Consider the following 25,023-nt stretch of genomic DNA (forward strand, 5'->3'; position numbering starts at 1 on the left):
TTGTTCAATCGAACATTCGATGACAGCCACATATATCAACATTATTGCTAGAAAGAATATCATGTTTAAGGTCAACATTAATTTCATTGACATAGATGGTTATTCCCTTTATGTTTATCCTTTTTGTCGTATCACATATTTTACAAAGTATGAACTGATGGTTGAACAGAATAACTTCATGCACAACCTTTGTTATTTTAGATATACAAAAGATAAAGAATTTAACTTAACATACAACAACAGTTGTTGCTCAACTAAGACTCGATGTTTCGGATTCCTCTTTGAATTCTGTAAAACCCAATCCAAATTTTATGAGGAATTCCAATATTTGTACCCCAAACAAAGGGCACCATGCAGGAAGCAACACATCTCTTGATCAGCGAAAAAACAAATGTCATATGCTATATTCGGGGTCTAGGGTTTCTTGGCCTGCAACAATTTGAAATTCCTCATCTATTGAGTTGATAACAAAACTAAATTATATTGGAAATAAGAAAAAATAAAATGGAGAAAGAGATATTGAAACCAAGTAAGAAGCAATATGATTGCATGTAAATGGCATGTGTCATATATTGTCTACACCCTCAATTAAGTTTCTAAAGTAGGAGTATGACTTTTTCTTCTATTTAGTCTCTATGAAGTATAATAAAAATAATAAGTAAAAACATCAAGATATGGAAAGTAAAAACAAGAAATGGTTATTGTACCTTTTTCAGATATTTCTTGTGAAGTTTCAGTGCTGCCATGCAGGCCTTTTTGGCATCTAGATTTCCATTTGTGTCATTCAATATCTGAGAAGAATTAAATCAACGGCAAAAGTTAATATATATGAACAAAGAAAACTAAATCAGGTTTACTAAACAAGAAAGAAAGATAAGCTTGTCTATTGCCAAAAAAAAAAGGAAAGATAAGCTTGTTAGAAGCATTAACACAGCTTTTTGTTTCTGTTTTTTTTTTTCTTTTTCCAATTCTCTTGATCCATACAACTGTTCCTTCAAATTCAGTATAACAAACCTTGACAACATCATCGAGGCCTCGTGCTTGTGTAAGTAGTGTTGCACTTTTTTCTTTCAACACACTAGCAACAAGGAAAATAGATATAGGAAGAGGAGGTTCTTCTGCATTCTTTGCTCCATTTCTCATATTTTCTCTCTCGTACTTTCCATAATGACGTATCGACTTTAGTCTTGCTTTAGCTTCCTCAGGAGAAGTTTCTTCAGATTCTTCGTATATCCAGAACAAGTTGGGATCATATTCCAGAGCCCACATCATCTGTTAAACACTTCAAGTAATTAGCAAATGTGTTATAACATAACAAAAATTGGACATTGTATGCATCTTGAAGGTGCATTTTATATCATATGACACAATTTTCATCTGCTTAGAATAAAATTAGTAGAAAAGAAGCTAAGCAAACCTCCCAAAGGTACAATGAATCACAAAAGGAGAATTCTCGACGAAATTGAACCATTAGCATCCGAAAAGCAAACAGATAGTCACCACCACCTATATGCTCTGCGCCACAACATTAAAGACAGTTCATAGTTAATTTCCATTTTGAGAACATCAAGTTGTGAAAAAAGTGGTAACAGAATACTGAAAAGGAACGTATTATACTCGAATATTGCACCTTTAAACTGTCAAAACAATATTGATATAACACTTACACTGAAAGGATAGATTCAAAGAAATATATACCTATATGTTGATGAAGTTTTGGATCAATTACTTGAGTAATTAAAGCTAAATTATTTAGTTGAGCCTCTACTCCGACAGTGTTATCGGTACATCTGAAATTTCCTCGCTGTAAAAATTCAACAACATAGATCATAAGAAACCATTTCATACTAACCAATGATTAAAACCATATTAATAATAAAATAAATCATATATATATATAGAGAGAGAGAGAGAGAGAGAGATTAGTGCTTACTAATCTACGCATCAGTCGTTCAAAACAGAAGAAGGAATCGGCTTCATCATTGAGAAGTATTATCATAGGAGAGCATAGGTCACTCATTCCTGCCGATTGTATCAAGATAACCAGAAGTTTACATTAGTTCGAAATTATGGTTACATTTAGTTTCTCACAAGATTGCTAGTGAGTGAGTCATAACAAAACCAATCTATAAAAGGGTAAGGCAAAGGTTTCAAAATGTGATATGCAACTGCAATATCAAAATTTAAGACAATATTTACAACTGCAATTTTGGTTGCATTTGTAGTCATTTTCTGCTAGTATAAGTCCAAAATTTGATGGTTAAAATCAACTGAAGAAACTAAGTAAAGTATTTGTCAATGTCCAAAAGACATAAAACATTATAGATTCAAATCGATAACATATCTAACGACTAACCTTGACCATAGCCAACATCTGTATCTCTCCGAGCATAAACAGCAAGAATATCCCATAGTTTTGACAAATTCTCTTTGTTCTCATAAAAAACCAGTGTCCTATCAGTGCGATTCACATCAAGACCTGAAATGAGTTTATACAAGAAAAATAAAACGTTGACCATGTGAATTATTTTATGATAGGATTTTACTTTTCTACATGTGAAAAATCCAATAGGAGATATATATTACAGTGCATTGAGAACAAAAGAAAAAGATTCACAAACCTATTTGATGTAGAGTTAACATCCACTGAATTACTTTTTTGTCTGTCACCTTTGGTGCATTATTATTAATGCTTGCAGCACCTATATCTTGAGGAGGTACAATCACTCCATTCTCTGGATTATTTTCTAACAGAACTAATGGATCTTGAATCGGCCGACCATCTTCGGTAATTACAGGTGCTGTGATAAATCTACCACTTCCCACAAGAGGAAACAATTGACGACATTCTTCCTTCCATTCAGCATATTGCGCCCTAAAAATGAAGGTGGAAGGAAGTGATTCTTGCTTTACTTTTCAATGTATATCAATCCTAGAGAATGCAGTGACTTTTTGAATGATCTAGGGGCCTGTTTAGATTAGCTTATTTGAGCTTAATTTCTGGCATAAGCACTTGCGAGACTGTTTTGAAAAACTTATGGAAATAGCTCACGGACATGTCCATAAGCCGTTTTCAACTCATTTTCATAACCTTTTCAAAATAGCTTATGAAAACATCTTATAGCTTATATGAAAACAATTTGACTTCATTTTATCTTTTATTGTAGAAATATCTTATATATAAGCACTTATATGATAAGTGTTTATGTTATAAGTGCTTAATTAAGTTGTTTATCCAAACATGACCTAGATGTAAAATGTGATGGTAATTATGAGCTAATGAAAGCAAAAATGATTACCTTCGGCGCTGCCTTATCTCATCTCTTTCCTCGAATGTACTCTTGGGATCATAGCAACCGAGTAGAAATTCCCAAACTTCTCCTCTAATTGATGGGTGGATTCCCTAGGTTGAAAATTTCAATAATGTGAGACAAATTAATTATTCTTAGGATGTTTTCCTGATGCACAGTGCATACTAAAATGCTTATATCTTGCTTGATGCTATCTAATTATTCAACTGCATGCTGAACTGAAAAACCCCTCGAAGGTGCAGAGTACGTAAATGTAAAAGAAGTTTTATTCACAAGATAAATAAATGAATAATGAAAGAGAGAAAGCATAGTTTATATCTTGAAACATATTAAATCAGGATTTTATGATTGAAAATGCAATTACCCCGCGGTGGATTCGATCTAGAGTCTTGCCTATATCCAGATACCCTTCTGGAGAAAATGCAGCATGCCACTTTCTTGCACTTAGTGTTTTACCAGCCTGCAGGACAAGTAAGAAAAGCAAGTTCAAATTTAAACCAACATTATATTAGTGTTAGGAGACATAAAATCTAAATCAATTTCAAAGTTTTCAGCTGAATGAGTAACAAATTAGTAGCATAGCAATGAAACCTATGAATCACAGACACGGACACCGGACACTAACATGTCTACATCGATAGTAATTTAAGAAAATGACACAGTTCAATGTAATTATTTGACTTACAAATTTCAATATAATTAGGAAATCACATGTTAATTAATTAACACACACATTACCAATCAACAATCAAATTATAGCAACAAAAATAAGTAATAACCCATCATTCTTATATATGTATGCATTGTTCATAACAAACACATTTTCTTGAATTCAATACATACATGCAAACCTTTGATATATATATATATATATATATATATAGGATTAAAAACAAACCTTGATCCTAAATTTAGACTTGGGAACATCAGTGCATTCAGGGCGGGTTTCATAGAAAGAATCAGCAGGTGCTCCAGGATCTCTCCACATCCCAAAAATTCTAAAAAATTCTCAACAAAAAATTAAAAAAAAAAAAAAACTATATGCAAATTTATTCTTGTATGAATGAATATTCTTAAAAGCCAACACCTAGGACCTGGACCCCTTTGAAACGATCAAGCAAACAAAACAAAAAATATTTGATGAAGAATTCAAAGGGGATCCTTCCAAGGTCCAATAGGGTAGAGAGGCTAAGCTTCAAAGCCAAAGCCAAACAAAAAAAAAAGGTAATTATTAGTTTTTATTTTTTTTTACTTTTTTTGTATCTTATTAGAATTTATGATTGTGGATTAACAATGATGATTGATTGTGTTAGTTTAGGAAATGGAAGTCTGTTAAAAATGATTCACAACCTCACGAACACAAACACTTTCCGTTTAATGCGTAATCATGCACAATCTATAGTTTTTGTTTTTCTTTCTCTCTCACCTTTTTTTAAAATTTTCTGTTTTTATTTTGTATGTTGTTTTGTTTTGTTTTGTTGACTCACTTATTATGATATAAGAGTCTTTTTCGTTTACTTATTTAAGGAAATGGTCTTTGTTGTTGTATATTGGGAGTGGATAACAATGAACAAATATAATTGGTCTAAATTTAAGGGTGAATTAATGAATTCAAGTTTAATTCGATGATTAAAAATAGAAAGATATCAACGAAGCAAAGCTGTTAAAGAACCGAGAGATGTGGTAATTAACACAATATTATGTGTGCTTGGAAGAATCCTAGTACGTACGTATATGCCAAATATTTCCAACAAATATTCTTCATTCGTCACATCTAAAGTGCATGTCATAATTGTAATATATGGTATACAATATCAATCATTAAAAATAGTTTATAATTGTAACAACAGTTTTTTTTTTGAGTTTAATTGTTGTGAACCGTCGGTGTAATTTTTTTTTACACATACATCCAATGATGCGTTGCCACGTCATTTAATGAATGTGACACATCATGTGTTTTTAATGATCATACATGATGTGTCGATATATTATTGGACGCATGTGCAAAATAACTTTACACCGACGGTGCATATAAATTAAATTCTTTTTTTTTTTTGATATCATAATTATAACAATAGTTGATGTTGGTTTATCGTAAGTAGAAATTTATAGTATTATTTGTTCTTGTAATTAATTGAGATATGATTCAATTGGTATCGGTTCAAGGTTGAGTTAAGTCTCGTATTGTTAGAAAAATAGAGATTGAACACTTTATAAGTGAGAGTACCCATAAATCTAACGCCTTAAGGTTTTGAGTTAAAGTATGGCGTCCAACTCACTTGTAAGTTGTATAGTTATTCTTAAGGCCAATGTTCGTAGATGATCTTCCGGCTGCACCCCTGGCGACCCAACACTTTGCTTCTTGAATAGTAGTAGTAATTTTAGGTCTCCATCTAGCAATTAGGTTTCTTAAAATATTCTTGATCAGGAGTGGTGTAACTTTTGTTCAGAACTTGAAGGACATAGACAATTTTGAGCATCAGTGAAGATTTTCCTATAAGGTGCAATACCATCATCATTTACAACAAAATTGACACCTTCTTCAACTAAATCCCATCCCATAGGTCTACATCAATGCCCATAGTATGACTATACATCCTGATCTTCCATTAAAGAATGGGGCTATGGAAGAACTTTTGCTTTTCTCATTTGAAGGAGCACTGTAGTCATAAGGAACAGCATTACTAGGAGTAGGACCAGCAGCAGACGTGTTTTTATTTCTTAGGATCTTTTCTGTGACACGGTTAATTTATCATAGCACAGACCGCTTAAGAGTAAAACTTCTAAAAGAAGGTTAGAAAAATGTTTTCATAACACCGATATATATATATATATATATATGGGCGGAGCTAAGACCCAGAAAACCTGGATAGTTGCTCGGGCTCTGGACAAAAATTTTGGTATTTTTAGAGGTTAGTTGGACTATTTATGTATTATGTTACATGTGAAATTTTGCTCAGACTCTAATTTTTCTGATTCTGCCACCGTATATATGCAGACACGTCATTAAACAACATTGCCGCCACGTGCATTGGTATTGGCTTGGGACCTGGGAGTGTGCTCCTCTTGAGGTTTGAGGTTCGATTCTCTCTAGGGCCAATTTGGGTGGGCTAATTTAACTTCTTCAAAAAAAAAATATTGCCGCCACTATTAGTCAAAAAAAAAAAACATTGCCGCCACAAATAAAATAAATTATTCACATTAACAGAGTGTATGTAATTGATTAGCCTCATATCACAAGACATGAATATTCTTGATAACATGAAGCAAAGCACAAACCCACCTACCAAGTTATAAAATTATTCAAAAAAAAAAGAGCTCATACTCTATAGAATGAAAGTGAAGTTATACTTTGTACAAGAATCAAAGTAAACCAAAACAGAAGGGAGAATAATAAAAAGTTGTAACAGCTTCCTTGCCACATTTTGCAAAATTTTCATTCAACTCACACTTACAAATACTCCAATGATGATTCAATTCTTGTCATCCCTCTCTAGCTTCAACACCTTAAGCAATTTTCTTAATTAATTGTGATCCTCTAATTTCCATGGCCACCTTCATTTTAAGGTCTAATAAACTAGTCCATGCATTGGGCTGGTTTTGTGTCATGCTAATGATTCATAAGAGTGCTGCCTATGATTTCATAGTTGGTGGCCAAAAGGGTTGGAGTGTTCCAGGTGATTCCAATTCCAATCCTTTCAATCAATGGGCAGAAAAGAGCCGTTTTCAAATAGGAGACTCCCTAGGTGAGTTCTACTTCAATCAAATCCTATATATATATATATATATATATATATATTTCAAATTCATATTTTGGAGTGTTTTCAATTAGATCTAAATTAAATGCCACATTTTCACTTGGATTAATAGATTTTTTTTGTTATATTATTGAAATCTTTGCTACAAGCTTTATGAAAATGTTTTTGTACATGCTTACTGCAGTGTTCAACTACCAATCTGGCAAAGACTCGGTGCTTTATGTGAAGAGTGAAGACTATGCAAGTTGCAACACTGGTTCACCTAATGCAAAATTCTCTGATGGTCACACAGTCTTCAAACTGAACCAATCAGGACCTCATTTCTTCATCAGTGGAAACAAAGACAACTGTCTCAAAAATGAGAAGGTAACAATTATTGTTCTATCCGACAGGAGCAACAGCAACAATTCATCAAACACCAACCAAACAAGCAATGCTTCTCCACCTTCACCACAATCATCATCATCACCTCCTTCACCAGCACCTTCTAAACAAGAGGGTCAATCTCCACCTCCAGACACAAACCAAACACCACCTCCTACTACTGCTAGTGATCGCGATCATCCTCCTCATAATGGTGCTGCTTCGGTCTTTGTCAGCCTAGCTGGGTCTATTGGAACATTCATGGTTTCAGTTCTAATTTTATCTAAATATGTATGAGTGGTTAAGTATTGTTTTTCTTTTTTACAATTTTTTTTTCTGTTCTTTGTTTCCTATATTTTGAGTTCAGTGTGAACTATGTCTTTGGTTCAAAATTGGAATGCTGTTTGATATTTGTTTGTGAAGATTGAAAAATAAGTTGACGATAATTTATATACCCTTTGTGTGCTTCTTGCTCAATAATCTAAAAATGTTGTACATGTTAAAATGAAATGAATTAAACCCATTTTTATGGAAAATGTCTTGCTTCTCGTTGCCTTGTGACTTTCTCTGGCATCGTTCAAGCTTTTTTTTTGCCAAGAAAACTGATATTCCATTCATTTATAGAGCTACAAAGCCAATATTACACCATGTATAGAAAAACTACCCACTATGGGGATAAAGCACAAAATTAATGCAAAATCAAACAGATAACAACTTTAAGCACCAGATTTGCCTCCGACTTATGCATCTATCAAATCATGGAGAAAAGCCTAGCTAAGAATGAAACTGACAAGCCAAAGACAACAAAAAGGAAGAACAAAACAAACAAGACCAAATCAAGACTAGAGAGGAAGCAGGAGTAGAGAGAACTTAGATGCATAACCAAGCACTTGTACCTTGAAAGCCCAACCTTATTATCGCAACATCGATATCTGAGATCTCATTTTCACTTCACACTTTTTATTTGTGGAGGGCTAGATCTGCGTTTGTGCGGCCAAAAAAGGGGTGTAGCCTCCGAAGGAGGCTGGACTAACACCAGGTGGGGGGGGGGGGGGGGGGGGGGGGGGGGCACATCCACCGCCATTGGAGGCACAACCCACGGGAGAGTGATGGAAACTGAAAACAAGCAGAACCGCCATCAATCTATGAAAAGTGGAGATGAGAAGTAGAAGGGAATGAAGGGCTCTAGCTATGCCTAGAGGAAAGGGAGACACTCTCTTCTCAAAGGAGAAACAAAATCTAGTTAGAGAGGATGGTACACCACTAGGAGGGGACTAACCCTAGAACTAGGTTATGAGCAAAACTAGTGGCACTACGAAGGCAAATTGTTCTTATCACATTCATGAAGGTTATATATAAAGGGGTGAGCGAAGGGGGTTGAAGTGGAGGGGTGGCAAGGGGAATAGAGAAAGGGTGAAAATGGCAATGGAAGAGGGGAGATTATAAAGGGATACAGAGGGGTATATTGATCAAACAATTATGTTATTTGAATGTCATAATACAAAGACCCACATGCGTTTATCTCCCACTTTTTATCTTCTACAGCTGCACATTACAAAAGTACACACAACAATAATATTCTATATCCAACGTTGCAAAGGAAAATATGGACCAGGACACGGATTTTTCCAGGACACCTTAACCAGTCCGGTGCATTATGCACCTTGAAATCCTTATCTTTGTAAACTGTAATGATCATTTAACTGAAGTCGTAACAACTAGAAAATTACATTTGTATGATTTATAACATACCTATATAAAACAAAGTGCCACAGTACCTCAAAAGGAAGTTGGTTTTAACAAAATTAGAAGCATTGCGCTATACAATTTTCTACCTATCTATCAAAAATTCTTGCCAAGCTCAATTTTTTTCATTGCCCTAATAGTGTTGTGCAGAATCGAGTCAACAATTCCAGCTACCTAAAATCACAAAAAATACTTGTTAACAATAATATAATTGACAATACATGCACAAAACTAAAGTATCTAGAATAAATAATATAAAATACAAACCGTGAAAACACCCCCAATAATAGCGCAGACATTCGTAATAAAATGTGAAAAAGACTTCTGGTTTTCTGTTATTATGACCTGATAACAAAACAAACATCGTAAATCCATAATAAATTTACTAAAAATGCAGTGCGCATATATATTTGAACCATCTATAATCTCCATGTGCTGCTGACCTGCATGGGGGAGAGCTCAAGATGGAACCTTGCAACAGGAATGTTTACACTATGTGCTACGCTGCTGTGGGCTGTGTACTCGTACTCCTCAATTAATTTATAACCTTTCCTGCTTATTACCTCTGTTTTGACTACCTGAATATAATGCTCTATCTGCAGAAACAGATATCAGATTATTCTATATCAACCATACAAATTCCAATAGTAAACGTCTGTACTAAGTTATAAGATTTTTTATATAAATAATAAAACTTACAGTAACATTTCCTTCCAAATCACGAGTATTGATAAATGACCGGCCATTCAGCCTGTCATGGTTGCTACCTATGTATGGTATCCAATTCTTCACATCAGTCATGGCTCTGGCCATTATTTTTTTCCCAAAAGACAGATGGTTTACGACATGTGACATGTTCATTTGAGAAGCATCAAATGAATGTGCATCTGATCTAGCTGAGACAATCAAGCTTCCTGGAACCTGCAATGTCCAAAACATTTTATAATTTCCACATTGAAAGTCTAGGGGAAAAACCAACAAATGTTACTTCCCCTACTCTTTTTCAATGATTTTAGTTCTTGTCTTTTGATAAACCAGTGATTTTAGCCTTAACAGATGAAGTTTCTATTTTTAGAACAGAATAACTGAAGTTTCTATTAGAAGCGAAGATTAAAAAACACAGCAACCAAGGAAGTAATTATATCAGTTACTTCCAGAGAAATGTAAGACCACTTAATCCATGGTCACATCAGAAAACTAAAACAAAAGTTTTTCTAAAACTTAATATTGAAGGATAAACTTTAACCCTGAATTTACCTTTTTCACACGCACAAATCCCTCAACTCTACATCCACCAGTTGATGGTGCCGGTCTTTTTATATTTTCTGTTCCATTGGATTTATCTTCCAAGGCTAGATGTTGAGATCCTGTTGGGAGAGATGCCACTAAACTCTCCATTGTCTGCAAACAAAAAACTGAGGTTTAATTACATGGAAAAGCATTAAGCAGTCTACTGTAAAGTTAAACTTGATTAAAATTATTTCAACCCAAAACTAAATATTGTGAACCTTGACTAGGCTTTCTGTATCACGATCTCCATAATAGGACTCATGTTCATGATGCCCATGGTCACTTCTGAAATAGGAAAAGCATTCAACAAATTAGCTTTATTCAGAAAATGCACAAATTCAGAAATCCAGTCACCTTCAACTTGAATGATATTAATGCAGTATAAATTGTATAATAGTATTAGTAACAATAAATTAATAAACATACATAATATAAACACTTAAACATGATTGTTAATTCAAACATTCAATGTAAATAGGAAATTGTATTAAGTATCGAACAAATGAAAATGATTTTACTTAATGAACTTATTACCTGACATCACTTCCTTTCCGAAAGATGCGAATAGATGGATATCCTTGTATGTGATGCCTGGAATTGAAAATGAGAAACAATAGCAAAAGAGCACATGGAAATGTCAACAAAGCAAGACAAAGAAAGTAACAAATTAAAGTGAAGAAAAGTTTCATGTTCAATTTAGCAAGTATAGAAGAAAGAGACTGATGATTTTTTCCTTTCCCAAACTATGCTAAAAATGTCTGCAAAAGCTATTCCGTGAAATCTTTTACAACATTTAAGATTCTTAACATGATTACAAAATCCTTTGTCATGTCTGAGAGGACAGACGACAGGACACACACAACAGAACCTAAACCTTGAATCTAAAGGAATTGACAACATGCAATTTCTAGTGCATCCAATTTCTGGTATAAAAACCAAAGATTTCTTGTTCCAAAGAGCATGCATAGCAATGTGGTCTCTCCTAGGTCTATGGATGTAGTTTTTCGAAGGATTAGTTTTGCTATACAGAAAGGTTTAGCGGTGCAGCTTGTTGCCCATCTACCTTTCATTCATGTGTAATTATCTTGAATATATATTGGTATTTAGTATACTGAGAAGTTAAAAAGAAAAGAAAAAAAATTGTTCCAATTGATGGATTTCTTTTGAAAGATAACATATTTGAGAGAAGATAAATACTAGCAACACATTCTTTGATACACTCTGATCATAAACTCCTTATTGGATAATTTTGTGAATCCCACCAAATAGAGTGCTTGTATTATTTAGCGGAACACTAGAACTCGGATAAAAATAAATAATAATAATGTTTTTGCAAGGACAAGGAGTGTGCTAAAAGCATGTTCCTAAATACAACATTTGTTCTCCTTCTGCATGCATCCAACAGAGGTTTAAAGCACCACAGAAGGGAAACAAAAACAGGCAAAACTTTGTTTCGAAAAGGCTGAAGTGGGGGGGAATACTTTTTATATAATATTAGAGGTGAAACTTGAAAGTCACATTTCCATTTTACAGGGGAAACAGATGAATAAAATACCGAGAAAAAAATGATGACATCTAACCTAAATTTCACAACAAATCTTTATAAGTGGAGAGGAAATATAGAAAGTAATAAAATCAATAGTGATAGTATCCAAAATAAATCTCTTTGGCAACCCATACTATAAGAACTCCACAGTTAAGTGTGCTTGACTCGGAGCACTATTTGGATGGGTGACCTTCTAAAAAGTTTCCAAAAAGTGTGTGAGTGAGGATAAAGCACGCTAAAAAAAGTCATGTTGGTTTGTGGGGACAGTCGACAATGCTTAAAAGTTGTCTGAGATGTTCCAATGAGATACCACCGGACTCTAACAGGCTAGATATTAGAGAGGAGGATTAAAATTATACCTTCTATAGGATTCAAGAACACAAGGTAAAAGAAGCATCGAAAAGGATGGGCAATGGCAAAGCAGTTGAGGCAGACAACATACAATTTGAAGTGTGGAAAAGTCTTGGAGCTAGAGGCATTGGGCAAACTTTTTAACGAAATTATGAGTTCTAAGCAAATGTCGAGCGAGTGGAGAGGAAACACTTCAATCCCAATTTATAAGAACAAGGGGGATACACAAAATTGCGCAAATTATAGGGGGATTAAACTTATGAGACATGCCATGAACTTATGGGAAAGAGTGATTGAATAGAGACTAAGAAAAGAGACTCAACTTACTAATAACCAATTTGATTTTATGATTGGGATATTGGCCATGGAAGTGATCTACTTACTACGGCGTGTGATGGAGCGATACCCGACGGGTCAAAAAGACTTGCACTTAGTTTTCATTGATTTGGAGAAGGCGTGTGATAGTGTCTATAGATATTTTGTGGAAAGCCCTATAAAAGTAAAGGTTTAGGGTTGCCTATATTCGAGCTATCAAGGTTATGTATGAGGAGGCTTCCACTAGTGTGAGAACACAAAGTGGGGCCACCAACAATTTTCCCATAACAATTTCCTTATACCATTGTCAATTTATTGTTGACATGTGTTGGGGTAAATGCAAAATATAACTTGTTTCCAGGTTTCGAAGAGTTGGATTACTCATAAGTACGCCTGCAACATTACTAGCATTTATATGTATTTTGACAATTCTAACCTTAAATCTAGTAATACCTAATAAAATGATGAGCATGACAAATTGATGAAAGATTCAAGTTATTATAAGGGTCAAATTGACAAATCCACTTCTTAATACATGAGTCATGACACATCATTCTATTGCACTTGCCAAATACAGAAAGAACCAGACTGGAACCAAATCGCTCATATTTCTTTTATGTTCTCTCTAACATTCTCTCTTCAAATGGAAGTTATCCCCCTATTTCTTTCCACAACTTTATTCTCCCATCTTTTTCTATTAAGATAACCGAAGGCTACCTTCACCCTTTCCTTTCTTCATTCCAAGTTCATCAGCAACTTAAACTTCATCACTATCTAAGCACTTATTTTCAAGGCACAATTTTGCAAAATGGTCTCAATGTATGATTCCAAAATAAAAAAAAGAAAGAATACAAATTTCATTGAATAGTGGATAGACAAAATAAGCAGAAAACTATAAAAACAAGAAAAGCAGTAAATAATATCAATAGTACCTCCTGCATAAATCACCTTCTTGAGTGCAATCGACCTTTGCCAAAAGAATACGCCCATCCATTTCTGGATCATATCTAAATAAAATGTAATGAGACACACACACACACGTGGGACATTTAATTAGCATAGTGAGAGTAGACCTTCTACAATGTATTTTCAAGAAGTGTGAGAAACAATGAGTCAATAATAAAGTACCTCTCTCTCATTATTATAGCTGTCTTCTCCCATGAAGGTTTCTGAAACAAAAGAGTAGATGAAAAATCCATGTAACAAGTTCAGAATATATCAATCAACCATCATCCATTAAAGAAAAGGACTTTTACATCAATAATTTATTGTATGAAAAAAACTGCCAATAGTCTTATATGGACCAAGAGGAGTGCTAGCAACACTCTCTTTTGAACACTCGCTCTCTAATTGGTTGAAATCAAGGTGGGTCTCCCGCTTTGGAAATAGGTCCCACATAAAGTGGTGTGACCCAAATGGGTTTCACACTTTCACCTAGACCCACCTTGATTTTGATAGGTATGTATATGAATTTATGAATAAAGATGAATGGAATATTATATTAATGGTATTATAACTGCACTTTGTTGGAATTGAATACAAAAGAAAGCTGTAAATGAGGAATGTAAAGGATAACTGAATGATAGTGACACTATCAGACCAGAAAGAGTACAATGACTCTCCCAAATCACCAATGATTGATGACCCTACTTTCTTAAAAGAAAACTTGGTTAACTTTATTCTTTTCCATACTACTCCTTATATGGCGCTATAGTCACGCACTTCTCACACACCTCACTCACCTGATAAGCACATGTTACATCCTTGCACATGCTATTACTCATTTCCCTTCATTTTCTCATTCTTCCACCGCTTTCTCGAATATACCCTCCATTCTTTAGGTCCCACATTATTATTAAGACTCACATCCTTATCAGATTTCAACCAATTAGAGAGTGAGTGTTAGAGAGTGAGTGTTCAATAGAGTGTTCCTAGCACTCCTCATGAACCAATTATATGCAGCTATTAGCATCGTTTGCATGACATATCATTTAATCTTCTGCATCATGATTTTGCATTAGTCACTACTGAAGTGTATCTGGCGGTGACTGTGAGGATGCACTAAACAATTGAATTAGACTTTGCCAATCCTATTGGGCTTGTAACTAAAAGGGGATATATCTTTCGAGGAAGAATAAGACATTGTTGAAAAAGATACAGAAATCAATGTAGGAAACAAAAAATAGATCAGGTAGCACCCTTATTTCCTGAAGTAAAGAGAATATAAAGCAAAAGGATAAAATAATTACCAAACGTTGGCACCAGGAACACCAAGGTGCATAAAAGTTTACAACTGTAATTGGAAACCTGCAAGGGGATTAGAAAAAATGGTGTAAACAATGCAAGCAACCACACGTTTTAAGTTGTTTTCAAAAAAAAAAAAAAACCATACATTTTAAGTTGAAAAGACTAGAAAATTGAGCTTTTGCATAACTAAAAATCAAATGAATCAATATCAATCCTGGTCCACTTACTGATGAATATATTTATCAAAGTTTTGTGATGTGAGTGGCAAAGCACCTTCAACAAACTCTTCATCTACTTGATCATCATGCTTAACAGCATTTGCATTCGTTCCCGAATGAAACTCGGAACCAGTGGGTCTTAAATTTGAATCAATAGAAAACTTACGAACTGTTTTTGTTATATTGAGCCTGTTCTGTAAATAAGAGGTAAAAGATTAGGGACTAATACCAAAACGTCAGGGAACAAGAGATAAGATGTTATATCATAAGTGAGTATAAAATTAATAAAACAAAGTAATAGAAAGTAGAAACTTACTGTTCCCAGCACGTCATTCACATCGACTGATGCAAACTCACACGAGAGTGCAGGAAAACTGCAAGATAAGTTGAAGTTATCAGCCAACAAAAAGAGATAGAGGAATATAAAGTTCAAAGAGTTCCAAAATTAAATTTACATACAGATAATATTACTAGGATTAGCTATAAGTTCTAAGTAAGTTGGGAATGGCATGAAACTTTTAGAAAAAATGGTGAAATGTGAGACATTAAGGCATCGCCTCGGCAATGCTTGGACTTCATGTCGATTTCACAAACCATCACATCAAGTATCAATATTAACCCCCAGCTTTTTAATTATTATCTTGTTATAACCTCATCCCGCTCTTAATTTCAACAACGTATTTCAAGCCTCTAAAACTTCAAACTACATAGTGTTTTGTTTAATTAATTAGCCAATACTGTAGTAAATAATTCATCGATCTCCTAACAAGCTGGTCTTTACAATTCCCTTATGGACAATTCTGTATTCTTCAAAACAATAGCATCAATTTGTAAATACAAGTAGACAGAAGCTTACATTTTCTGTTATAAGTCAAAACTCAAGGAAATCATAAACCCACCAATAATTTGGATATATTACTACTGAATAATAGTTAAGATGTGAACTTCAATGGCCTTCCAGAAACAACGTATTTAACCAAAGGCAAAAAAATACCTCGTTGTGTTATTACCTGATATTGAATTCTATACGTAAAAAGTCACCATCAGAACTCTTGTCAACAATCACAGATGTAGAGGTAGTAACAGCAAAATAATTATTAAGTTCCTGAAACAAGATTGCAAGACAACTATCAAATTTGAAAGTTAAAAACCAATTCAAATATTTAATCTTACCAAAAATCAAATAGATGTTCATAATATTTTAGGCATTTGCAGTAAAGGACCCAATATAAATCTAGAATAAACAAATTATGTTCAACAATATACAAGTTATTATAAACAGGACAGGTTAGCAACTGACCATTCCAAACAAAAACATCATGGCAAACGCTGCCACTATGGATAATCCTGCTCCTGACAACGACGCTTCAGTCAAATCTCTTGGGATTTTTCTGTTGACAAAAGTCAACAACAACATGTACTTATCAATATTCAATAGTATTATAAATGGTAAAATAAAATCAAAAAAGAAAAAAAAAAAAAAAAAAGGAGGGACACATTATATACATGTATTCCTAAATTATTCAATATTCATAAAATTTACATCCCCTATGATGGTGTATGTGTTAATAAAATTCACAAAATTATTGAAAAATTTACAACTAATAACTTATAATTAAATCAAATCATAATAGGAGAATCGAATTTTTCTCAGTGTCTCGTACTAATTTGCACATTATAATTAAATTCTTTCACTTATGCTAATCATAACACCAAAATTGTGTTGTTTTCATACGCTGTGCATTTTCGATTCGTACTAGTATCTCTGAGCTCAAAAAAAAAAAATTGAAAAAACGATGAAATCAAACCAAATTAAAAGCATACGAGTGACGAATGTGGTAGAAAAATGAAAAGTATAGGAGTGACGAGTGTGGAAAAATTGAAACGAAAATGATTCCAAATAATGAGATTAAAATTGTGACCTGTAAAAATCAACAGATTTGAGTTTGCTAGCAGAAAGCATGGCGGCGAAATGGGAGAAATTGAAGGAAAAGAGGAAACTATCGGAGATCGAGAATGATGGATTGTAGATCCGAGTAGCTACCTCTTCTTCTTCAGTTGTAGCTTATTACTGTTACCCTTTCCTCTCTCCCTCACACTATCTAGATGGAAATATTTTAAATATTCTCCTTATTTATTTTTATTTATTTTTGGCATAGTTAAAGATCATTTACACCGATTGTAGAGATTAATCTCTCAAATCTTATGGAATACAAAAATGAGATAAACTCTCTCAAATATTAAGTCAGAGATCAAAGTCATTACATTTATATCTCATCTAAACAATTTTAGATAAATAGTATTCTCTTTATTTTTTTTATTACACATTATTATGAATCAAGTGTTGTTTTTATTTGAGCATCTATTTAAATTTATAATATATATATATATATATATAAGGAAGGGATCAAATTACACCGGGGTAACATTTGAGTAATGTTACACCGTTCAATAACGCTTTAACGAATACAAATTTTACAAAATCCACCGTCGGATCGAAAGTTTATATCATTTAGATTATCCATGTTCAATTTTACAAAAATTTAAAATCGTTTGATATGTTATTGAGATCGATCTAGATTAACGCTTTATGTGTCATTAAGCTTGATCAATCTCAATAACATATCAAAGGATTTTTTATTTTTATAAAATTGAACATGAATGATCTATATGATATAAAATTTCAATCCAATAATGAATATTGTAAAATTTGTATTCGTTGAAGCGTTATTGAGCGGTGTAATATTACTCAAATGTTACATCGGTATAATTTGATCTCTCCCCATATATATATATATATATACACACTTATAAGAACACTATTTTATTTAATATATTTTTTAGAAAAGAAAAGTCAATGTGGTTGCTTGCACTTTAATGGCTAGTGTCCTATTTCATGCTCTTGTTTATAGTTTTTTTATTTTATTTTATGAAATTTCATCTTATATTACCATTTATTTTTAAAATAATAATAATAATATATCAACAACTCTTTGTTGAGCACAACTAAAAAATATATTAACACTTTGTTCATTTCAAAATTCACATTTTATAATATGTGCATCTTCATTTGTTATTCATTGGTTATGTGATATGAGGTGATCAAGAATGTAGTAAGAGCTGGAACAACGTTGATCAAGTAATATACTTTGACGCTCCGATCATTATGAGAGCAAGAGTGAGAGGTATTTTTGGGGGTTAGAAATTTTGTACTTTTCTTTTTGCTGTGGGAGGTTGGTTATATAGGCGCCGAAATAAAGTTGTTATGCGGTAGTGAATTGTTATGGATGACACCCATCAATGCTGGGATTGGATGGCCGTTTGACAGGGCCGGCCTAGACACATGTGTAACATGTGTTATGGCATCGGGCCTCCTAAAAATAAGGGCCTCAATTTTTTTTAAGAGTAGTAATACGTATTAGTAAATTAGTGATGCAAAAATTAATATATTATACAACAAACTGCAAAAGTCCAATTGACAGACTCATAATCTCTTTTATGGAGTTGTAGTTTTAATAAATTGAGGAGTGCAAAATATAATACATTACTTAATTGACAAATTTCCTTCAAAAAATATTTCTTTTTTAAGTAGTTAAAAAATATTTTATTATTATTAATTATACTATGACTCTTTTTTACGTCAATTGCAGTGATGATAATTTGTTTTCATGCTATTTGTAATTTAAATCAAGTATAATTTTAAAAAAAATTGCATTTTTTATTTATTAAAGAGTCACTTTTTATATTTGAAAATAGATAATAAGGCAACGTTAAAACATATTATATACATCTGATTTTAAAAGAAGAGGAGTGCTAGCAACACACTCTTTAACAAACACACTCTAACACACTCTCTTGTACTGGTTAAAATTTATATGGGTCCCATAAAAGTTATATGGGTCCACATTTTTTTATGGGACCCATGTGAATTTCAACCAATAAAAGAGAGTGTGTTGGAGTGTGTTTGTTAAAGAGTGTGTTGCTAGCATACAACGTTAAAATATGGATTTTAGCTCAGAAGCTACTTAAAATAGATTATGAAAAAAAAAAACTATAAATCAGTAAAATAAGTTAAAAACTCTTCCTAAAAAGACTATTACTAAACATGTCTTTTAGCTTATAAGTCATAAGATAAAAGTTAAAAATTACTTTTTTTTTTTTTTTTTTGGCCCAACGGACCCTATCTCTCACACACGGGGGCACATCACATCACATGCCATGGCAGCTACCTACTCGCAAATGGTAATTAAACACATTAACACAATGACACGTCACTGTCCTTCTCATCCCTTTTTGTTCTTATCATCAATAAGGCCACCTACCCACTATTTACAATTTAGATCAAGGACGGACGAGAGAACATACATACAATACAATGGCGACTCGCATGATCCTCAGGAGAACAATAAAGAAACGCACCGTTTTGCTCCCTCCATCTATTTCCTCCTCCACTTCTCGAAACGTAATTATTCTTTTTTTTTTTTTTTTACTAACTTTCTCAACTTTTTCCATTCATTTCTTTATTGTTTGTTGTTGAATTCGATCGATGTAGTGTAGGGTAGCACTCTTGTTGTGGCGGAGCACGAAAACGGTGTCATCAAACCCCCATCTCTCTCCGCACTCCTCGCCGCCACCTCTCTTCCTCCTCCTCCTCACAAAGACGACTCTTCCTCCGTTTCTCTCCTTTTAGCTGGCTCCGGTCCTTCTCTTCATCAAGCTGCTTCACACGCTGCTGAATCTTACCCTTCTTACATCTCTCAGGTTAGTTAATTACTCACTCCACCTTTTGATTGATTGATTGATTGATTGATTGATTTTAAATTAATAATAATAATAATAATATGTTATTTAGGGAGGGTAATCCACATAATTAGACTCCTTAATTAATTGAAAATTATACTTTAGGTGTTGGTGGCGGATTCAGATGCATTCAAGAAGCCGCTGGCAGAACCCTGGGCTAAACTAGTTCATTTGGTTCACCAGAGAGGTGGTTACTCTCATATAATTGCTGCTTCCAATTCTTTTGGGAAAAATCTCATGCCGCGTGCTGCTGCCCTTTTAGACGTTTCTCCAGTTACTGATGTTACAGGAATTTCTGATTCTCGTACTTTTGTAAGGTGCATTATTAACTTTGCTTTTGTGATGTGACTCAATCTTATTTTCATCTTCTCTTTTATGTCTTGGAACAAATTGTTTTATCATTTACCATTCTAGTCGTCAATCTATACAACCAAAATTCTGACTTTAGAATCTTGATTCCGACTTTAGCTCAATTGTTTTTTTAATATCTATAATACTATTTTTAAACAAACTGTGACACTTAGCTCTGATATTAAGCTAGGCCTAGACTATGATGTAGACAAATGACAAACCTGTAAAACTCGACTGTTTGAGGACCTCTATCCTTCAATCTTTGGGTAGGTATTGCCATCAGGGTCTATCAACAACAGATAGCTTCTAGCTCTTTATACAATACATCATGACAGATTTTTAACTCATGAGTCGTGAGTGACTCTTACATGAGGACTGAACTGATACACGGTAAATTTAGTTCATGCATATAGTAGACTGTCGGTGGTGTTGGGGCTCATTTGGTGCGCAAGATAAAAGACATGATTCAATCCATTGTTTGGTGACACAGCAGGATATGATAAGTTAATCCCGAAACTTATCCTATCCTGTCTCTCTAGTTAAAATTCTTATCATGAATTTGAGCTGGGTTACCAACAAGATAAGATAAGAAAATAATTTACTGATTTATTCTATTAAATATATTTTAAAATAAAAAAATGAAAATTATTAAAATATAAATAATAAAATAATTTATATTAAATTGAAAATAAAATAATTAATTTTTAAATATATACTTTTTATATCATCCAAAAAATTAAAATTCTACTAAAATTTTTTTTTTTTAATGTAAAATAATTATTAAAAAATTGCAAAATAGGGATATTAATTTAAATTTTATAACAAATTAAATATAATTCTTTTGCAATGACAGTTTTATTATTTACATGAGATATATCATTATATTTATTTAGCTTATCTTACATATATAATTTTATCATTTAAATATGTTATATATTTTATCATTTAAATATGTTATATATTTTATCATATTATTATGAGTGAGTATGTATTACAAACATGATATGATAATTATTATGTTTGTTATCCTGCGTGCACCAAACGCATGATAGGATAATTGAGCATAACTGTTATCCTACTTATATCATATCATGTTTTTATCATGTTTTATATCCTATCCTGCGCACCATACGGACCCTCAATGCTTAAGACTTGCTAAAGAAAGAGTAGAAAAAGTGAAAATCTAATGTACATTGATTGACTAAAATAGGGCATGATAACAGCTCATGCTTTCACAAGCATGTATTCTTGTAATTTGTTTATTTGTTCCGCTGTACACTTAAGATTTACTAAAGAAAGAGTAGAAAAAGTGAATCTAATGTACATTAAATGACACAATAACAATTTAAGTTTTCATGAGTCAGTATTCTTGTAACATATTTATTTGTTCTGCTGCTAAGGTTCACCTCCATTGTTAATGGCATAGTATTAAAATGAATAAGTATGCATGTGTTAGGGCATATTTATAGAGCTAACAAATCAGGGCTGTCTTTCTAATTTTATGATTTTGGCAGCTGACTGGTGCAGCATGCTTTGCTTCTGGTATTTGAGCTATTCATTATGAACCTGCTTATGTAATATAAATGTTGGGTTCTATGTCTGACTAAAAAATATTTTAATTTCATACAGGCCAATATATGCTGGAAATGCACTTTGTACAGTCCGATATACTGGTTCCAGTCCTTGTATATTAACAATTAGATCCACATCTTTTCCTGTTTCTCAGAAGTCTGTTGACTCAAAATCTGATAAGGCTTCCATATCTCAGGTTGATCTTTCAACGTTTGACGAAGGTCTGTTTTTCTTTTTCTTGTGCATGGACATTTTATTTTTGGGATAATTAAAAAGACAAGTAGGAAATGCTTATCCTTAATTTATCTGTTGACTATAGATCATATTTAGATGCTACAAAGATCAATGGATCATCTGTATCAGGGATAACTATCCTTAGTTATTTACATAGATTTGATCAAGTACCCCCCTTTCACAATTGGATATTTGAACAATTTGCAAGTGCTGAAACAAGCTTACAAAGTCTTTATTATTTTGGCAGATCTGGACAAGTCTAGGTATATATCTCAAACTTCTCGGGAGGATGAAGGACCAGATCTTGGGAATGCACGAATTGTAATTACTGGAGGTCGTGCACTAAAGAGTGCTGAGAACTTTAAGTTGATTGAAAATCTAGCCAAGAAACTTGGTGCTGCTGGTATTATTTTTAATTTCTGCTATTGTGATGCTTATTTCTATAGCCAGAGATTTATTATTTCTTTTTTTGATGGATTCACAATAGACTCCCTTATTTAAATTCCAGGTCATTGATGGCTTGACACATGATAGCGTGTTTCATTGTCATTGCTTCCATATCACATTTTTTGTTTTGTGAATTAAGTAAAATCTGCTAATTTCATTCTCTCCTTTGTTCAGTCGGCGCCACTCGTGCTGCTGTTGATGCAGGATTTGTTGCTAATGATCTCCAGGTACTTTACTTCCCTTCAGATCAAAATTGACCACCCCATGAAACCAAGGTTGTCAGAATCGAGATTTTACCTTAACTCGTTTTGCCTAGGTAAAATCAAAACGTACTCATATTAAAATAATATTAAATTTATATACATGACATATACACACACACACACACATATATATAGTGCTAACGTACACCTATAGGCATTTGCTAAAAAATAAGTGGGTGTACGTCAGCAACTCCTATAGGCATTTGCTATACTACACCTACTTAATTTTTAGAATGTGTGTGTTAGCAAATGATAACTAATAAGTAGTTAAATACACCTTAAGGTGTATGTTACTAATGCACACCTTCATAAAAAACAGTGGGTGTGCATTAGCAAATCCCATATATATATAATATTATAATGCATCAATAATTTAAAATTTCAACTTAATTTAAAAGCTAAAATATACTAAATTACCATAAATAATAACATGCAATATTCATAAACTTGGATCAAACTACACAAATTACCCACCAAGTCATCAAAATAACATCCAATTTTGTTTTTAAAAAAAGGTAAAATCGTCTCAAAGTATTAAAACCTACGATTTTACCATGATTTAAATCCTTCAAATCGTGTCAGACCATGATTTTATCCAAAAATGATTCTACCAAGGATTTAACTCAAAAGTGCTACCTAAAAACGTAAAAACTACAATTTTACATTTTAAATCGCGATTTTAACAATCTTGCATGAAACAACCCACACAAACATATACAACAGTACAACTGAAAGATAAAAGATAAACGAGCCAACGAGGTCTCATTCTGGACTACACTTTTTACATCCTTGGCTACTGGAGTACTCTGTTTCTCCCATGATTATGATGATAATTGTCATTTGTGTGGAAAATTAGGAATAGAAAACTAGTGTTCAAATATTACTCTGGAATGTTAAACACATTAAAGCTGAACATATACTGATATACTTTTATTTTTTGTCAAGTATAGCAGGGCATTATGGAAATCATTAATGTTTCCTTTCATTCTTTTAGCAAATTTTTGTAGTTTAGAGGTTGATTTGATTCCTCAACTTGTTCATGACCATTGAGTTCCGTGGCCACAACATGAACCATTGTGTCAAGCATCCCTTCTAGATAATATATTTTAAGCTGCTATCTTATTTGAAAGAAAATATATTTTCCTGCTTTCCTGACTTAATACTGAAAGCACATGCAATGGCATGTCATCTGAGGGATTTCAATATGCATTTTTAATCGGGTTCATATTGAGTCTCAGTAGCCGCTTTAATCCATTTTAGTTCATAGCTTATTTATATTCTGATTTTCTTGTATCTGGTTTTTGAATTGGATATGAAGGTAGGACAAACTGGAAAGATTGTTGCTCCCGAACTCTATATGGCTTTTGGCGTATCCGGAGCTATTCAACATTTGGCTGGGATGAGGGATTCCAAAGTCATTGTTGCTGTGAACAATGATGCTGATGCTCCTATATTTCAGGCAATGGTTTTTTGGTTTAAATTGAAAGCGCTATTTATGCAAGTGCAGCTTCTACTTTATTTGCCACAAGCAACGCTGAAACAGTGTTTCCTAATGTGATATGCTGAATTGCAGGTTGCCGATTATGGACTTGTAGGAGATTTGTTTGAGGTGATACCAGAGTTGTTAGAGAAGCTTCCCGAGAAAAAATAAAATGTGTTTGCATGCATATGTTTAGAGTGTATCATCCTTAGTTGTTGAATGTATCATCCTTAGTTGTTGAATGTATCATCCTTGGAATTACAAATTCACAATAACATTTGTTTACCTGAAATAGTAGAAGTGAAGTTTATAGATGGAATGTTTGTTATTAATCAAAGCATGATTACATTGTTTATATAGAGCACAAAATTTAAAAAATTCTAAAACTGAAATATAACAGAAAAACAGTTAACAATAATAACTCTTAACTCTTGTCAAAAAAAAAAAAATAATAACTGTTAACTGTTGGTAACTATTGGTATCAACTTAGAGAACTTTATGGTAACTATTGTCACGTAAAATTGTTGATCCAGTTCTCTAATAATCTTCTTGATCCAAATTGTTTGACTTGCAGCCCCAACAGCTAGCACAAACTCTGCTTTTGTTGTAGACAAAGTCATAATGGGTTGTTTCTTATATGACCAAGCAACTGCACCTTGGCTTAATAGAAAAAACATAATCAGAAGTGCTTTTTCCGTCCTCAATATCACTTGGATAATCACTATTTGTGT

At 33.1% G+C, this 25,023-nt stretch overlaps 4 protein-coding genes across 5 annotated transcripts; 2 read left to right on the plus strand and 2 right to left on the minus strand.

The window, feature by feature from the left end:
* Window positions 1-47: 47 nt before the first annotated feature.
* On the minus strand, window positions 48-4,965 carry LOC123909434 (rab GTPase-activating protein 22-like). The gene is made up of 11 exons (XM_045960274.1): window positions 4,210-4,965; window positions 3,676-3,771; window positions 3,300-3,403; window positions 2,622-2,875; window positions 2,357-2,479; window positions 1,934-2,022; window positions 1,699-1,804; window positions 1,418-1,515; window positions 1,015-1,272; window positions 708-791; window positions 48-429 (listed from the first exon to the last, which is right to left on the minus strand). The coding sequence occupies exons 1-11, from the start codon at window positions 4,297-4,299 to the stop codon at window positions 415-417; spliced, it is 1,317 nt and encodes a 438-aa protein (XP_045816230.1). The 5' UTR covers window positions 4,300-4,965; the 3' UTR covers window positions 48-414.
* Window positions 4,966-6,665: 1,700 nt separating this feature from the next.
* LOC123908097 (early nodulin-like protein 1) lies at window positions 6,666-7,980 on the plus strand. The gene is made up of 2 exons (XM_045958609.1): window positions 6,666-7,057; window positions 7,254-7,980. Exons 1-2 carry the CDS (start codon window positions 6,859-6,861, stop codon window positions 7,727-7,729), a joined length of 675 nt encoding a protein of 224 aa, XP_045814565.1. The 5' UTR covers window positions 6,666-6,858; the 3' UTR covers window positions 7,730-7,980.
* A 1,075-nt stretch (window positions 7,981-9,055) lies between these two features.
* LOC123908096 (protein disulfide-isomerase 5-4-like) lies at window positions 9,056-17,282 on the minus strand. The gene is made up of 15 exons (XM_045958608.1): window positions 17,068-17,282; window positions 16,446-16,536; window positions 16,156-16,250; window positions 15,462-15,519; window positions 15,155-15,339; window positions 14,930-14,987; window positions 13,809-13,849; window positions 13,613-13,687; window positions 11,003-11,059; window positions 10,687-10,753; window positions 10,436-10,579; window positions 9,878-10,099; window positions 9,622-9,774; window positions 9,446-9,523; window positions 9,056-9,352 (listed from the first exon to the last, which is right to left on the minus strand). Exons 1-15 carry the CDS (start codon window positions 17,106-17,108, stop codon window positions 9,275-9,277), a joined length of 1,443 nt encoding a protein of 480 aa, XP_045814564.1. The 5' UTR covers window positions 17,109-17,282; the 3' UTR covers window positions 9,056-9,274.
* A 2,171-nt stretch (window positions 17,283-19,453) lies between these two features.
* On the plus strand, window positions 19,454-24,647 carry LOC123908670 (electron transfer flavoprotein subunit alpha, mitochondrial). Of its 2 annotated transcripts, XR_006809661.1 has the most exons (9): window positions 19,454-19,607; window positions 19,703-19,906; window positions 20,051-20,262; window positions 21,926-22,089; window positions 22,350-22,505; window positions 22,724-22,776; window positions 24,131-24,271; window positions 24,386-24,520; window positions 24,565-24,647. XR_006809661.1 is itself a non-coding variant. In XM_045959380.1 (8 exons), exons 1-8 carry the CDS (start codon window positions 19,521-19,523, stop codon window positions 24,461-24,463), a joined length of 1,095 nt encoding a protein of 364 aa, XP_045815336.1. In that variant the 5' UTR covers window positions 19,454-19,520; the 3' UTR covers window positions 24,464-24,647. The 2 variants fall into 2 exon arrangements, 1 of the variants encoding a protein (XP_045815336.1); XM_045959380.1 differs by having other exon boundaries at window positions 24,386-24,647.
* Window positions 24,648-25,023: the final 376 nt, after the last annotated feature.

This window comes from Trifolium pratense, linkage group LG2 (genome assembly GCF_020283565.1).
Source record: "Trifolium pratense cultivar HEN17-A07 linkage group LG2, ARS_RC_1.1, whole genome shotgun sequence".
NCBI lineage: Eukaryota > Viridiplantae > Streptophyta > Magnoliopsida > Fabales > Fabaceae > Trifolium > Trifolium pratense.

Bases quoted from the DNA above. Each gene is read 5' to 3' on its own strand.
- LOC123908096 (XM_045958608.1), bottom strand. From the start codon at position 17,108: ATGCTTTCTGCTAGCAAACTCAAATCTGTTGATTTTTACAG. The intron at 10,754-11,002 runs GTAATAAGTTCA...TTCCTATTTCAG, and splicing joins CGGAAAGGAAGTGATGTCAG to AAGTGACCATGGGCATCATG. The intron at 9,524-9,621 runs GTCAGCAGCACA...TTTTGTTATCAG, and splicing joins TTGAGCTCTCCCCCATGCAG to GTCATAATAACAGAAAACCA.
- LOC123908097 (XM_045958609.1), top strand. From the start codon at position 6,859: ATGGCCACCTTCATTTTAAGGTCTAATAAACTAGTCCATGCATTGGGC. The intron at 7,058-7,253 runs GTGAGTTCTACT...TGCTTACTGCAG, and splicing joins TCAAATAGGAGACTCCCTAG to TGTTCAACTACCAATCTGGC.
- LOC123909434 (XM_045960274.1), bottom strand. From the start codon at position 4,299: ATGTGGAGAGATCCTGGAGCACCTGCTGATTCTTTCTATGAAACCCGC. The intron at 3,772-4,209 runs GTTTGTTTTTAA...CTTGTCCTGCAG, and splicing joins AGTCTAAATTTAGGATCAAG to GCTGGTAAAACACTAAGTGC. The intron at 1,516-1,698 runs GTATATATTTCT...GTTGTGGCGCAG, and splicing joins AAAACTTCATCAACATATAG to AGCATATAGGTGGTGGTGAC.
- LOC123908670 (XM_045959380.1), top strand. From the start codon at position 19,521: ATGGCGACTCGCATGATCCTCAGGAGAACAATAAAGAAACGCACCGTT. The intron at 19,907-20,050 runs GTTAGTTAATTA...ATTATACTTTAG, and splicing joins ACCCTTCTTACATCTCTCAG to GTGTTGGTGGCGGATTCAGA. The intron at 20,263-21,925 runs GTGCATTATTAA...AATTTCATACAG, and splicing joins GATTCTCGTACTTTTGTAAG to GCCAATATATGCTGGAAATG.